The 13,505-nt window shown below is 33.5% G+C and overlaps 1 protein-coding gene across 12 annotated transcripts in view; it reads left to right on the top strand.

Annotated features, from left to right (window-relative positions):
- ARB2A (ARB2 cotranscriptional regulator A) overlaps positions 1-13,505 on the top strand; it is a 418,957-nt gene that overhangs the window by 107,658 nt on the left and 297,794 nt on the right. For all 12 annotated transcript variants that reach the window (XR_008708552.1, XR_008708546.1, XM_055564819.1 and 9 more), the window contains 2 exons: positions 5,767-5,832; positions 10,971-11,162. Coding sequence is in view for 10 of the 12 variants with exons in the window: in XM_055564819.1 (XP_055420794.1) it covers positions 5,767-5,832; positions 10,971-11,162 (258 nt within the window). In the remaining 2 variants the exon portion in view is untranslated. The remainder of the gene's footprint in view (positions 1-5,766; positions 5,833-10,970; positions 11,163-13,505) is intronic.

Below are 13,505 nucleotides of genomic sequence, written 5' to 3'. Positions count from 1 at the left end.
CTTTTCCAGTGAGTCAGCTCTTCGCATGAGATGGCCAAAGTACTGGAGTTTCAGCTTTAGCATCATTCCTTCTAAAGAACACCCAGGACTGATCTTCTTTAGAATGGAGTGGTTGGATCTCCTTGCAGTCCAAGGGACTCTCAAGAGTCTTCTCCAACACCACAGTTCAAAAGCATCAATTCTTCGGTGCTCAGCTTTCTTTGCAGTCCAACTCTCACATCCATACATGACTACTGGAAATTACTATTATGCATATGTTAAGCATTTTGTAATTATTCTTCAATTCTCAGATATTCTGTTCCATCTTTATTTATTTTTTTTTCCTCTCTACATTTCGGTTTTGAAAGTGTCTACTGTTATATCTTAAAACTCTATGATTTTCTTCTTGGCCATGTCTAGTCTACTCATGAGCCCATCAAAGGCATTCTTCATTTTGGTTTAACAGTGGTTTTTTTTTTTTTTAATTTTATTTTATTTTTAAACTTTACATAATTGTATTAGTTTTGCCAAATATCAAAATGAATCTGCCACAGGTATACATGTGTTGATCTAACATTTTCTTTTGATTCTTTCCTAAGAGTTTTCAGCTCTCAGCTTATGTTACTCACATGTTCTTTAATGTTGTCAACTTTTTCAATAAATCCTTTGGCATATTGCTTATTATTGTTTTAAATTCCAATTCTGATAATTACACATTTTATGGTGCTTGATTTGTCTCTTCAGGTTGTTTCTTTTTGTCTTGTAGTGTTTCTGGTCATTTTTTTTGTTGAAATTTGAACATGGTGTGTTGAGTAAAAGGAACTTTGGTAGATATGTCTTTAGTGTAAAGTGTTATGTTTATCTAGCTAGGAGTCAGTTTGTGTTTACTATTTGCTGTAGCTCTTGTGGCCAAGGCTAAAGTGTTTTCTTCTATCCTTGTGTTTGTTTTCCCTGTTGTCTTTAAATGTTCCTGGAGATCTTAAATAGGGGTGAACCTTGCAGGTCTTTTAGCTGTATCTCATTCCTTGTTATTGTAAAGGGACCTTACTGATATGATGGTAATGTGGGGAGGGGTAGAAGAGAAGGGAACTTTCTATAGTCCTATGATTAGGTCTCAGTCTTTTAGTGAATCTTTTGCTTCCCCTATGTCAGTTAGGCTCTAGTGAAATGGTTCTCCTTGTGGCTAGGCCTTATTAAGGAGAACAGAGTTCAGTAGTATTTGTTAAATCATTTTTTTTCTTCTTCTGCCATAAAGAGGTAAGAAGTTTTCTCTAATCTTCATAGTGAGAACCTGGTGAGGCTTGTAGAGATACAACTCATAGAACTTTCGGGAATCCTTCTTTAAGGCTGAGCCTTCTCCTAGTTTTTTGTTCTTAAGTTAATAGTCATACTGAACCTCCAGAAATTAATCAATTATAGTTGAAAGTGTTCCTACCCCAGGACTTGCTTTAGCTAACACTTGACTTTTGATACCAGTAAGTCCTGATTCTCTGCATCTGCCTATTTGTCCAGTTTTCGGGGAAGCTGTTTGCTCTGTGACCTCAGTTTTCTGATGGATCTAAGAAGAGTCATTGGTTTTCAGTTTGTTCAGCTTTTTTTCTTTTTGTTAGGGTAGGAGTGACTGTTTTCAAGCTCTTCATATTTCAGACCGGAAAATCAGAAATTCCCTTGTTTCTTATTAGAATGAAGATTTTATCTTAGCTCATTCATCTTAAGTCTCTTAAGCCTTTTCTTTCCCCTGTACAAACTTCACTGGAAACAATGATTTTAGTGAATATTTGAACATAGATTACATTTGGGCAGAGATACCTTTTTCATCTTTTTTTAAAAAATTATCTTTTCACTTGTTAACTTTTCTAAATACAGACTGTATCCTTCTTAAGCTGTAAGGCTGTGAATCCTGCTCTTTCTTTTTAAGCCTCAATTCAGCAGTTAGAAGGATTTAAAAAAAAATCTGAAACAGTTATCTCCCTAGAAGGATGTAGACAGAATGAACAGTGAAGAGAATATATCAGATACTATCCTGTGTGGATACAAGGAAGAATAAGGTGAGGTACTTAAATTTTAGTATTCTCAGACTAGTCAGGTAACAGACAAGCCAATAATATCATACTCAAATCGCCATGCGTGTCCAGAGGAGCATAGAGGTGGGACATTTTGTCTTACGTTGAGGGGTTGGGAGGAGGCAGGAAAAAAGTCACCTAAAGTAGCTGACATACCATCTATTTCTTAAAGGATGGCTAGGGTGGAGGAGAACATCCCAAGCAGAGAGAACTGCCCATCACATAAATGGTTTAGTCTATGATTGCTTTTTTTCTGGAGCCAGAACTTGGAGAGCAAAGCAAACTGGGCAAGTTAGGTAGAGTTTCTCCAACTCTGCTTGATGTATGGTTTTATTAGAACAAATACTTGCCCTATAAAGTTTTTCAACGTCATTGTAACCAGTTTTGAATTTTTGTTGTATATTGTAGTATGAAATTGAGAATTAACTATACTGTGTATTTCATATTTACATAAGGCACAACCTGCCAAGATAGTTTTTTAATTATCAAATTATGTCTTATAAGTATTTTGCATAGTGTAGAATTCATTTGAGTTTGAGTTAAGTTTGACTGGTTCTATTGTTGCTTTAAATGTAAGGATATTTTATGATTTCATAGAAGGAAATTTTTAGAAACGATAACCCACTCATTTTAGCTAATCTCATTTAGTTAAACCATTTCCTTTGAAGTTGTAACCCATTATATAATTTCATGCATATTTCCTCCTACACATATTTACTTGACTCTTTCAGGTCTATAATACTGCCACTTTCTGGCAAAGGTATAATGAGCATAATTTTAAATTCTGCATGAAATACAAGTTGTTGTTCGTCGTTCAGTCACTAAGTCATCTCCGACTCTTTGCGACCCCATGGACTACAGCACGCCAGATTTCCCTGTTCTTTACCATGTCCCAGAGTTTGCTCAAACTCATGTCCATTGAGTCAGTGATGCTGTCTAACCATTTCTTCCTCTGTCACTCCCTTCTCCTCCTGTCCTCAATCTTTCCCAGCATTAGGGTCTATTCCAATGAGTCAGCTCTTTGCATCTGGTAGCCAAACTTTGGAGCTTCAGCTTCAGTATCAGTCATTCCAATGAACATGGAGGGTGAATTTCCTTTTAGGATTGACTGGTTTGATCTTGCAGTCCAACGGACTCTCAAGAGTCTTCTCCAGCACCACAGTTCGAAAGCATGAATTCTTCAGCACTCAGCCTTCTTTATGGTCCAGCTGTCACATCCATGCATGATTACTGCAAAAACCATAGCTTTAACTAAACAGACCTTTGTTGACAAAGTGATACCTTTGCTTTTTAATATGTTGTCTAGGTTTGTCATAGCCTTTCGCCCTAGGAGCAAGCGTCTTTTAATTTCATGGCTTCAGTCACCATCCACAGTGATTTTGGAGCCCAAGAAAATAAAATCTGTCACCGCTTCCACTTTTTCCTCTTCTGTTTGCCATGAAGTGATGGGACCAGATGCCACGATCTTAGTTTTTTTGAATGTTGAGTTTTAAGCCAGCCTTTTCACTCTCCTCCTTCACCCTCATCAAGAAGCTCTTTAGTTCCTCTGAACTTTCTGCCATTGGCGTGCTCTTCAATTAATAACTAATAGATTGTTGCCTAGTTCTATTGATAGTTTAGTGTCATAGCTTTTGAAATTACTTTAGTCAGCCAAGATAAAGCTCTTTTAGCACACATCTAATATACTGTTTCTAAAATGAACGAATATGTATACAGAGAAGGAGGGATTTTGAACTTCTTAGAGAAAGCAGGATAGGGAATCTTATTTTAGATTACAGAAGACAACACCAAAGCAGTCTTAATTTTCTAAAAAAAAAAATCTGATTTTGTTTCATAAAATTTGACTTTTAATTATGTTGCTGATAAAATTATTACCTGAGATAGTGTGCATAGATGATTCAAGATATTTTTGGAACACTTCTTAAACTGACCATTAAAGTGTATTAAATCATCATTTTTATTCCAGACATTTCTTTCTTCACTCTCTTTACTTTCCTTAATAGAAATAGTATATTAGTTTTCTATTGCTGCTGTAACAACTTACCATAAATTAAAACAAAACAAGTATATTATCTCATACAGTTCTTGGAGTCAGAAGTTCAGTATGCATGTCACCAGACTAAACTCAAGCTGTTAGACAGGCTATTTCTTTCTTTCTAGGGAATGAATCCAGTTACTACTTCTTTGAGTTGTTGGCAGAAACCAGTTCCTTCCAAGAGTAGGACCTCGGTCTTGTTTTCTTACTGACTCTAAACTGAGATTTATCCTGCCTTTTAAAGGCTACCTGATTTCCTGGCTCATTGTTTCCTTCTTGCATCTTCAAAACTAGCAATAGCCTTTAAGGCCTTCTCACTTTGCATCTTTGTGACATACTGTTCTTCTGTAATCTTTTACTTATTAGGATTTATATGATTAAATTGGGCCCACTTAGATAATACAAGTTAATCTCCCTCATCTTGGGTTCTTAACATTAATCATATCAACACAGTTACTTTTGCCACCATGTGATGAAAGTGAAAGAGGAGAGTGAAAAAGTTGGCTTAAAGCTCAACATCCAGAAAACTAAGATCATGGCATCTGGTCTCATCACTTCATGGCAAATAGATGGGGAAACAGTGGAAACAGTATCAGACTTTATTTTTCTGGACTCCAAAATCACTGCAGATGGTGATTGCAGCCATGAAATTAAAAGACGCTTACTCCTTGGAAGGAAAGTTATGACCAACCTAGATAGCATATTCAAAAGCAGAGACATTACTTTGCCAACAAAGATCTGTCTAGTCAAGGCTATGGTTTTTCCATTGGTCATGTATGGATGTGAGATTTGGACTCTGAAGAAAGCTGAGCACTGAAGAATTGATGCTTTTGAACTGTGGTGTTGGAGAAGACTCTTGAAGTCCCTTGGACTGCAAGGAGATCCAACCACTCCATTCTAAAGGAGATCAGTCCTGGGTGTTCTTTGGAAGGACTGATGCCAAAGCTGAAACTCCAATACTTTGGCCACCTCATGCGAAGAGTTGACTCATTGGAAAAGACTCTGATGCTGGGAGGGATTGGGGGCAGGAGGAGAAGGGGACGACAGAGGATGAGATGGCTGGATGGCATCACCGACTCTATGGACGTGAGTTTGAGTGAACTCTGGGAGTTGGTGATGGACAGGGAGGCCTGTTGTGCTGCAATTCATGGGGTCGCAAAGAGTTGGACACGACTGAGCGACTGAACTGAACTGAATGTAACATATTACCAGGTTGCAGGAGTTAGGACCTAGACATCTTTGGGGAGGTATGTTTCTGCCTATTGTAACTGGTAGTACTAACTGGTTCCTGACTTTGCTGGATCGGTTTTCCTTTTCTGTTTAGAATACCTCTGACTTTTCTCTCTTTGATTCATTGAATGCAAGTGAAGTGTTAGGATTCAGAGTCATGAGGGGAAGTTTTAGGGGATAGAGAATTCTAGAAATACTGAAAAAAAATATGCTTAGAATATTGCTTTGTAAAATAGAAAGTCTTTATGTATTTTTGAGTTTAACTACTTTCAATCCTTAATACTAAGGTCCATAGTTTTTCAATACCCAGCAGCAGGAAGTAAACCAGTAAAGAATCAGTTAATTTAGGATGAAAATATTGCAAGATAGATACTCATTCAGAGCAATAAATTTTAATAATTTATGTGAATTTTGATAATGGATAACATTGTATTTTAATGTTATTTCTTTCCTACTTAGATCATCACAAAGTACGTATATGAGCTTCTGGAAAAGGATTGTAATTTGAAAAAAATATCTATTCCAGTAAGTCCAATTTTTAAAAGTATTTATAGTTTAAAGAAAACTTTTGTTTTAGGTTACCTGTGATAAGTTTAAATGTTAAGATCCTAATGTTTTGATATTGATAATGATAATATTAAATGCCTGTCATTATACTTCATCTCATTGTGTGTAATAGTTCTTAAAAAGTAATATTCTTTAGTGTAAAGTAAAGAAATACTGATTTTCAGTCTTTTTTGAAAGTGATGTCACAAAAGAACTACTCTTTCCTCTACCCTTTCTCATTTCATTGGTATAATTTATTTTTATGTTTATTTGAGTAAACCTATGTGCTTTTTCTTACATTAGACATTTGCTTTCATTTTAATTATTTCTTGATTATTTTAAACTGTGTGTTTCATTTCTGTGTTATTTCCTCTGAACATCCGCAGATTTACTCTTTTTCATAACACTACTCCTCTCCTGAGTCGAAGTTTTTTTTTTTTTTTTCAAGTTTTGCATATTTTGCCATTTCAGAGTGGAAAAGTTTGAAATTTGTTCTCAGATTCAGTTTCTCAAGAGCTTTTTTGTTTTTAGTGTACAGTATGAAATATTGAGCTTTTGAATGAAGAAATAGTAACCTTATGTGTGAGATGATGGTAGACTAGATGAGATGATCCATACTGTCCTAGACAGTTCTCTGATTTTACAATCTTTATGAACCTCAAAGACTTCATGAAAGTTATTTAAGGCACAAAACTTACAATGTTAATAATTTAGTCTACCTGAAATTTTGCGTGAAATTCTAAAATTCTTTGGGTAGTGTTATTCTACTATCAAGTGGAGGGATTTAGAATTTTTTAATACTATCTATCCTCCCAAATTACTTCCATAGGTTGATTTTTTTTTTAAACATCCCTATTTTATATTTAACTTTCTATAGATAACCTCAAGTACTAGGTCATATTGTTAATCGTTTATTAATTTATTCATTCATTCAACAAATATTTATTTTAGGATGCCAGGCACTGCTCTACGTGCTAGTGACATACTAGTCAATGCAGTATTATTCTACGTATTGACTAGGCCAACACTTGTTTATTTGAAAACTTTCCTTCCTTTTGAATTGTGTGAGAACCAAGATTTTAGTATCTTTTTTGAGAATGAATATAAAAGTTATTTTCTGGATTCACACCTCTTGTTTTGTTTTTGACTTTGCATCTAGTGTCTCACTCTATTAAAATCATACGTTGAATTTGGTCTTCTGGAAAGTCAAGGCAGAATTTTGTCACTTTGTCCAGTCTCCCTTTTTTGTTAATTCTATGTCTTTTGAAGCTTCTGATGAATGATATTTAAAGAGCCTTAGGTTAATCCATTGTTACAGCACAATTAATTAGTATTGAGTCCTTTAACTTTGCAATACTTCTAGTTCCATTGAACCTTTAAACTCAGTTTAATTCCCTGGGTTTCTAGAACAAATTACAAGATAATTGGCCATATCTGTCATGTAACATAATTGTTTCATTTTTGTGTAGAAAGCCTGAGATTAGATTTATAAGGACTTGAATTATTTTCCTCTTATTAAATTTAAATCTAACATTACACAGAGAAAGCTTTTCATTGTATGAGATCTGTAACAACCATTATGACCAATTTGGTTAGTAAAGATTTCCTAATTTTATAAATGAAAAAGAAACAATTTTTTCATTTTAGCAAATTAATCTGTCCTTAAGTTATCATAATGTATTTTATATAATTATGAGATTCTTCTTCCCTAAAGTATTAGTTTTCTCCTGAGTTCTCTTAAATCCCAAAGCTAGCAGTGAGAGTGGGGTTTATTTTTTGATCAGTCATTTTTTTTTTCTAAAGATATACCACCAAATTTTTTTCTTTTACTGATGATGAACTAAGTTTTAGTTTTATAGTTGAAATATTTAATAAGGCAAGAATTCTTTTTGATTGATAGCACTCTGTAGAAGACCATGATTTGCCAGCAAAGGTCATGATCATGTCTCTCCATGTAAACATGATCACATTTACTTTGCACCTCACATAAATAGGTACAAATATTCTCAATTTTAGTATTTCACTCTTGTGTAGAATATTGGATACATGAGTTGACTACAGATTTTCATTTGATTTATTCAATCATATTTAAATTAACTTCAAAATTAGTGATTTTCATAAGTATCCCAAAATGAATTGTTAACTGCTGACCAATTGGTCTTAGACATTGATTTGTCTATAATAGAGGCGGTACACTGGAATGACCTTTATGTGTATTCCTTAATGAAAGCTCCCCTTAGTAAATTACCATTATTAGAAGATAAATGGCTTCGGAACAGCCATTTCGAAAGTTACAGATTTCCCTGGTGGTCCAGTGGTTAAGGCCATGTGCTTACAATGCAGGGGGCGTGGTTTGGATCCCTGGTCGAAGTGCTAAGATCCACACATCCATGCCATGAGATGCAGCCAGAAAGTTAAAAAAAAAAAAAAGACTTAATGAATAAAACTTTATTTTATTCACTTAGCTATTTTTCTATTTTAAATTAGCAATAACTTGAGAGTAAATGATCAACTGCAGAATCACAGTTCTGCATTATTTTGAGATGAATATTATTCAATTATCATCTTAAATACTGCTTTTACTCCTTTATCATTAATACTTTTACATTGTTCATTTTTTGTTCCTTAAATAATCTAATGTTCTGATATTTTTAAAATCAACATATTTGGATGTTCAAGTAGAACTTTTGTTCATTTGCTCATAGCTCCCTTAACTTCTTGCTCCTTAAAAAATTCTTGAACAGTATCATAATATGAAAAAAACACATTTATCTTCAGAAAATAAGTACCCTTCCAGTTTTAAAGTGATTACTGTGGAATTTAATTCCACCTTTAAAAACTGAGGTGCTTGGTTTCAGGGGACTTTGTAGGATAAAAAAAAGAACAGTGGTCAGCACCTTTTAGAAAGTCTATAGCTAGGGTTTTTTTTCATTAAGATAAACAGACGTCCATTTCCATACATTTCAGGATCTGTTAAGGCCTCACTGACTTTAAGAGACTCTCTTATTTGTGCCTATTTAGACATACTTTTTGGTAAATGAGTGACTGGAAACCTCTGTGGCCTCTGTTTTATTATTCACTGACAGCTTTGCGTTTTCATTTTTCTTTTGTTCTTATTACCATTTTCTTTCTTTTTTCAAGCTGTTTTAACTGAATGATTCCTGTGTTCTCTTATAATGTTCCTAGGTAAAAGGGAGTTTTTCATTTCAGATTTGGTTTTACTCTGTCTTGCTCTGTCTCCCATCCACTTTTCTTCCTCTATGACTTCAGTCATATCTATTGTTATTCTAGTAATTTGTTTATTCTAGACATCACCTGTGGTAGTGTTGTATTTCCTACTTCTCTTACATCATATTTAATTACTACTAATAAAGATACAGTTATGTCATTTTGATTCTAAGCATTGTGTAGCTCTTTGAAAATTCTCTGTAGTCATGCATTAGTTTAACCTTTCATTTGGCTTTCTGAGCCAGTCAAGTATTATACCCAAGTTAAGAGGACACATTGTTTAGTTAAATGCCTTTTATCTAAAGGAAGTCACTGGTGAGGCTTGATTAAGATTCTTTAGTCCAAAAGTTTATTCATTCTTATATAACTCAGTGCCTACAATGTGCCAGCCTTTCTTCTGTACATCTGGTAATATACTGGAGACACAGGTCTGTGCTTTCCTGTACTTTAGTAGAGGGAACAGATGGTTAATAAACAAATATATAAACAGATATAAAGTAAAGCATATTAGGTTGCATTATGTGCTATGGAGGAAAATAAAACAGAGGTTGATAGTAGAGAATTCTTCTGGAAGTGTTTAAATGGAGTGGTCAGAGAATGCCTCACTGACAAGATGCATTTTTTCTTAAGCCTGTGGCCATGCCCTACTTGCTAAAATAATTACCTTTTGTGCTGTGTGTACACAGGTGGCTAAACATCTATTACTGACCAAACTGATTGTTTTAGAAGTACAGAAATTTTAATTTTTGTCTTGTCCCAGAAGTAGTCGCTGGGCCCGTTTGGAATCCAGGGCATTTAATGGTATTTTTTTTCTTTATTATTTTGATAATTTTATGAATATATACTGTTGATGAAGTGAGGTGCTATTGCATTGCCCAGCATATGAATTGACCTCTATTTGAGGATGTGTTTATCAATCACCTGTTAAGATATTAATTTCTGGCTCTGACCTGGTCAAACAAAGTCTACCATTCATTGTTACTTGCCACTGCTGATGAGAAATACCACTTAGGGCATGTTATGGCATGTGTAATAAAATGTTGGGAAGTTACCCTTTCCTAAAATTCTCTGACTTTTTGAAATCTGAATCTAGTTTAAACCTAAATATTATGTATAATCAAAATAACTAAAAATATTCCCTTTTCATTCTATAAGTAACTAACTAGTACATAAGGTTATCAAAGTATACAGATAGTATTATTTTACAAAGTATTTGGTATATAATCCTGTGTTCACACTCTGAATAAAATGTCAAAGTCCATTTACATAGGACAGTTGGTGTTTGAATTTTTAAATAGTTCCCTTTCCTACATTTGTTAAAAGCTTAGCAGTTTTCCTCACTAATATATGGTTTTCCAATATGTATATTCTCCAGTTGGGTTTTCTGTTTATTTTAGACGCAGCATATTTCTGTTATGACTTACAGGCTTAATAGCTGTGTGACTTGGGCAAGTTATTTAAACTCTCCAGGCCTCAACTTCTTTGTCTATAAACAAATATAATAATAGTCCCACCTTAATAGAATTGTGATTAATTGAAATAATGTTTTAAAAACATTTAACATAGTATCTACATTATAGGAAGCACTTAAAAATTTTTCTTTTTTGTAATGATAATATAATACTGATATACAGTAGCAGTGGAGAAAGACATAGTTCTAGTATTCTTTTCCATATTTTTATATTTTAATTACTATCATGTCTTTTTGCTCCTCTACCTTATATGTAAGTGTTACTCTCTAATGAATATTTTAATTTTATTTTAAAGTTTTTTTACTTCCATAATTCTGTAATAGCTGTTCTATAATTTATATTAACCACTAGTTGTTTTCTCTTTTGTGTCTATGATCAAAAAACATTTATTTATTATTTAATTTTTTTTAATTACAGGTAGATGCCACTGAAAGTGAACCAAAGAGTTTTATCTTTATGAGTGAGGATGCTTTGACAAATCCACAGAAACTGATGGTTTTAATTCATGGTAGTGGTGTTGTCAGGGCAGGTCAGTGGGCTAGAAGGCTTATTATAAATGAAGATCTGGACAGCGGCACACAGATCCCTTTTATTAAGAGAGCTATGGATGTAAGTGCGATTTCCTTTATATTTTTTGGCATTTTATAGCTGTTTTATTATGTTCTAAATTATTTTATCATGTCTTTTAAAAAATCTTTCCTAAACATAGCCTTATCTTTAAATTGTTACCATTTTACTTGTAGCGAAAGATTATTCTGCATTATTTTGCAGTTACAGCAAAAAATAAAGACATTTTCAGTCTACAACGATTTAGATACTATCTTTGAAATGAGTATTTTCAGTTCTAATTTTTTGTTTCTTATTACATGAAATATCACTTTTAAATATCAATATTACTGAAAATACTTATTAAAAAAAAGACTGCTTTGATAAATCTTCGCCTATCTGATTTAGTGAAGTTAAAAACTAAAGGAAACCTGCTACATTAAATTAATATTTTATTCTTTTAAAAAAAAGAGTTGGAATAACTCAGCATTTTTCTGTCATTAAAAGTAAATAAATAAAAACTCTTTAGAACCCACAAATACAGTGCTTAAGAATAAGATAAACACAAGATGGTAAATTGTAGTATTTACTGAATTATTTTATTCTTACTTGAATTCAAACTTTTTAGAAGTTGGTATTCTAAAATTGTGTTCAAGATTTTCTTTTCTGTGGTAGTGAAATTGCTTTTTCTGACCTAGCTTTGTTACATCCTAATGTTTGGTGATTTGTTTTACTGTCTCATTCTTAAGTTCTCCAATGAATAGTTAAACTTTGCAAAGTTGGTTTTCTTTCACATATGAGTAGAAATTTTCTTCAGAAAAAAAATAAAGTGGCATCTTTACTTATAAAACTTTAATATAGGAACGTAAAGTTATTTAGGAATATATGTGTCCGTGTATGCTTTATAAGAGCTACATTATTTTATTTTTGTAATTAAAAGAGGTAAGGAATTATTTCATACACTAATGAATGCAAAGGTGAAAAATAATATGTTTCTTACTTTGTTAACTCTGAAATAATAAGATTAGAGCCCAGCTCAGCTCCTAAAGAATATTTTGTTAATAGATTTTGAGACACTTAAAATTCTATAAGTAGAATTTCATAGGTGAATTGTATATTTTGTTTTAGTCTTCATAGATATGCAAAGAACACAAAAATATCACTTTTGATTGGTTGCAAATTTCAGTGGTGTGTTTTTTAATTAGAACTTAAGTAACTAAAATAAATTTAGTTTATTTTGAAGTAATTCACTTAATTTGTTATTAAACTTTTATATTTCAGGTTATGAATAGTGAAATAAACTTACTCTCTGGCATATTAGTTTATGTTTAGAACAGACCCTGTCAATGTATTTTAAGAACACGTTATGTGAAATGTGATCACAATTCAGTGAATACTTGAAAATATAATTCAGTGAAGAAAATCAGATATTTGTACATATGGGTGCTTGGTAAAATATTTTATGTAAGTTATATTGTCTGTGCTAGTAGTTAACTAAGCCTTTCCCATCCTAAAATGTTCTGGTATAAGGTTTTTTGAAGTGAAAGAGTATAGGGGAAACCATCTCAAATACCTTTGAACAAACTATCTGTTGAGATCCCAAGCAAGAGGGAGGAAGTTTCATTAGAACAGTCAGTCAGTTCGTTCTTGTAAGTAGAAATATACATTGGAGGGGTTATGGCATTTCATTGTCTTGACTTTTTTCTGCTTTCCTCAATCAGAGCAACCCATGATTCCTTGAAAAAAATCAGTTGATTTCTGAGTTCTTTCGTATTTAGTGTTTATGTTGCATACTTTGAAAATTTCAGGTTATATACTTTATTCTCAATTTTATGAACGTCATTCTGGTAACTTTCTACATGATGAACATTTAAAAATGGTTATCTTTTTTTAATTTAGATATAGTGATTTGTATTACGTCAGCTTTGCCTTTTCATGGTATTTCTCTGGTAATTCTTCATGGGCTGCTCCGTGTTTGTATGTGGTTGGAGGGTGTACAGACAGGTAGGGGAAACAATGGAGCTCTAGGAAGCAGGAAGAGGAAGACTAATTAGGAGAAAGAAGCTGTCTCATTCTTTTAAATCAGATTAGCCCCTGCCCCACTTGTTTTTATTTTTTGGTCTCTTTTTTTCTAAAATTATTTAAAGAAATGTTTCTGTAGTTTATGAAAGGCTGCTGCTGCTGCTGCTAAGTCGCTTCAGTCGTGTCCGACTCTGTGTGACCCCATAGACGCAGCCCACCAGGCTCCCCCGTCCCTGGGATTCTCCAGGCAAGAACACTGGAGTGGGTTGCCATTTCCTTCTCCAATGCATGAAAGTGAAAAGTGAAAGTGAAGTCGCTCAGTCGTGTCTGACTCTTCGCGACCCCATGGACTGCAGCCAACCAGGCTCCTCCGCCCATGGGATT

The sequence above is a fragment of the Bubalus kerabau genome, chromosome 1 (assembly GCF_029407905.1).
Source record: "Bubalus kerabau isolate K-KA32 ecotype Philippines breed swamp buffalo chromosome 1, PCC_UOA_SB_1v2, whole genome shotgun sequence".
In the NCBI taxonomy this organism is placed as follows: Eukaryota; Metazoa; Chordata; class Mammalia; order Artiodactyla; family Bovidae; genus Bubalus; species Bubalus kerabau.
Note: the sequence above shows the minus strand (reverse complement) of the source record. Positions and strands in the feature narration are given on the sequence as shown.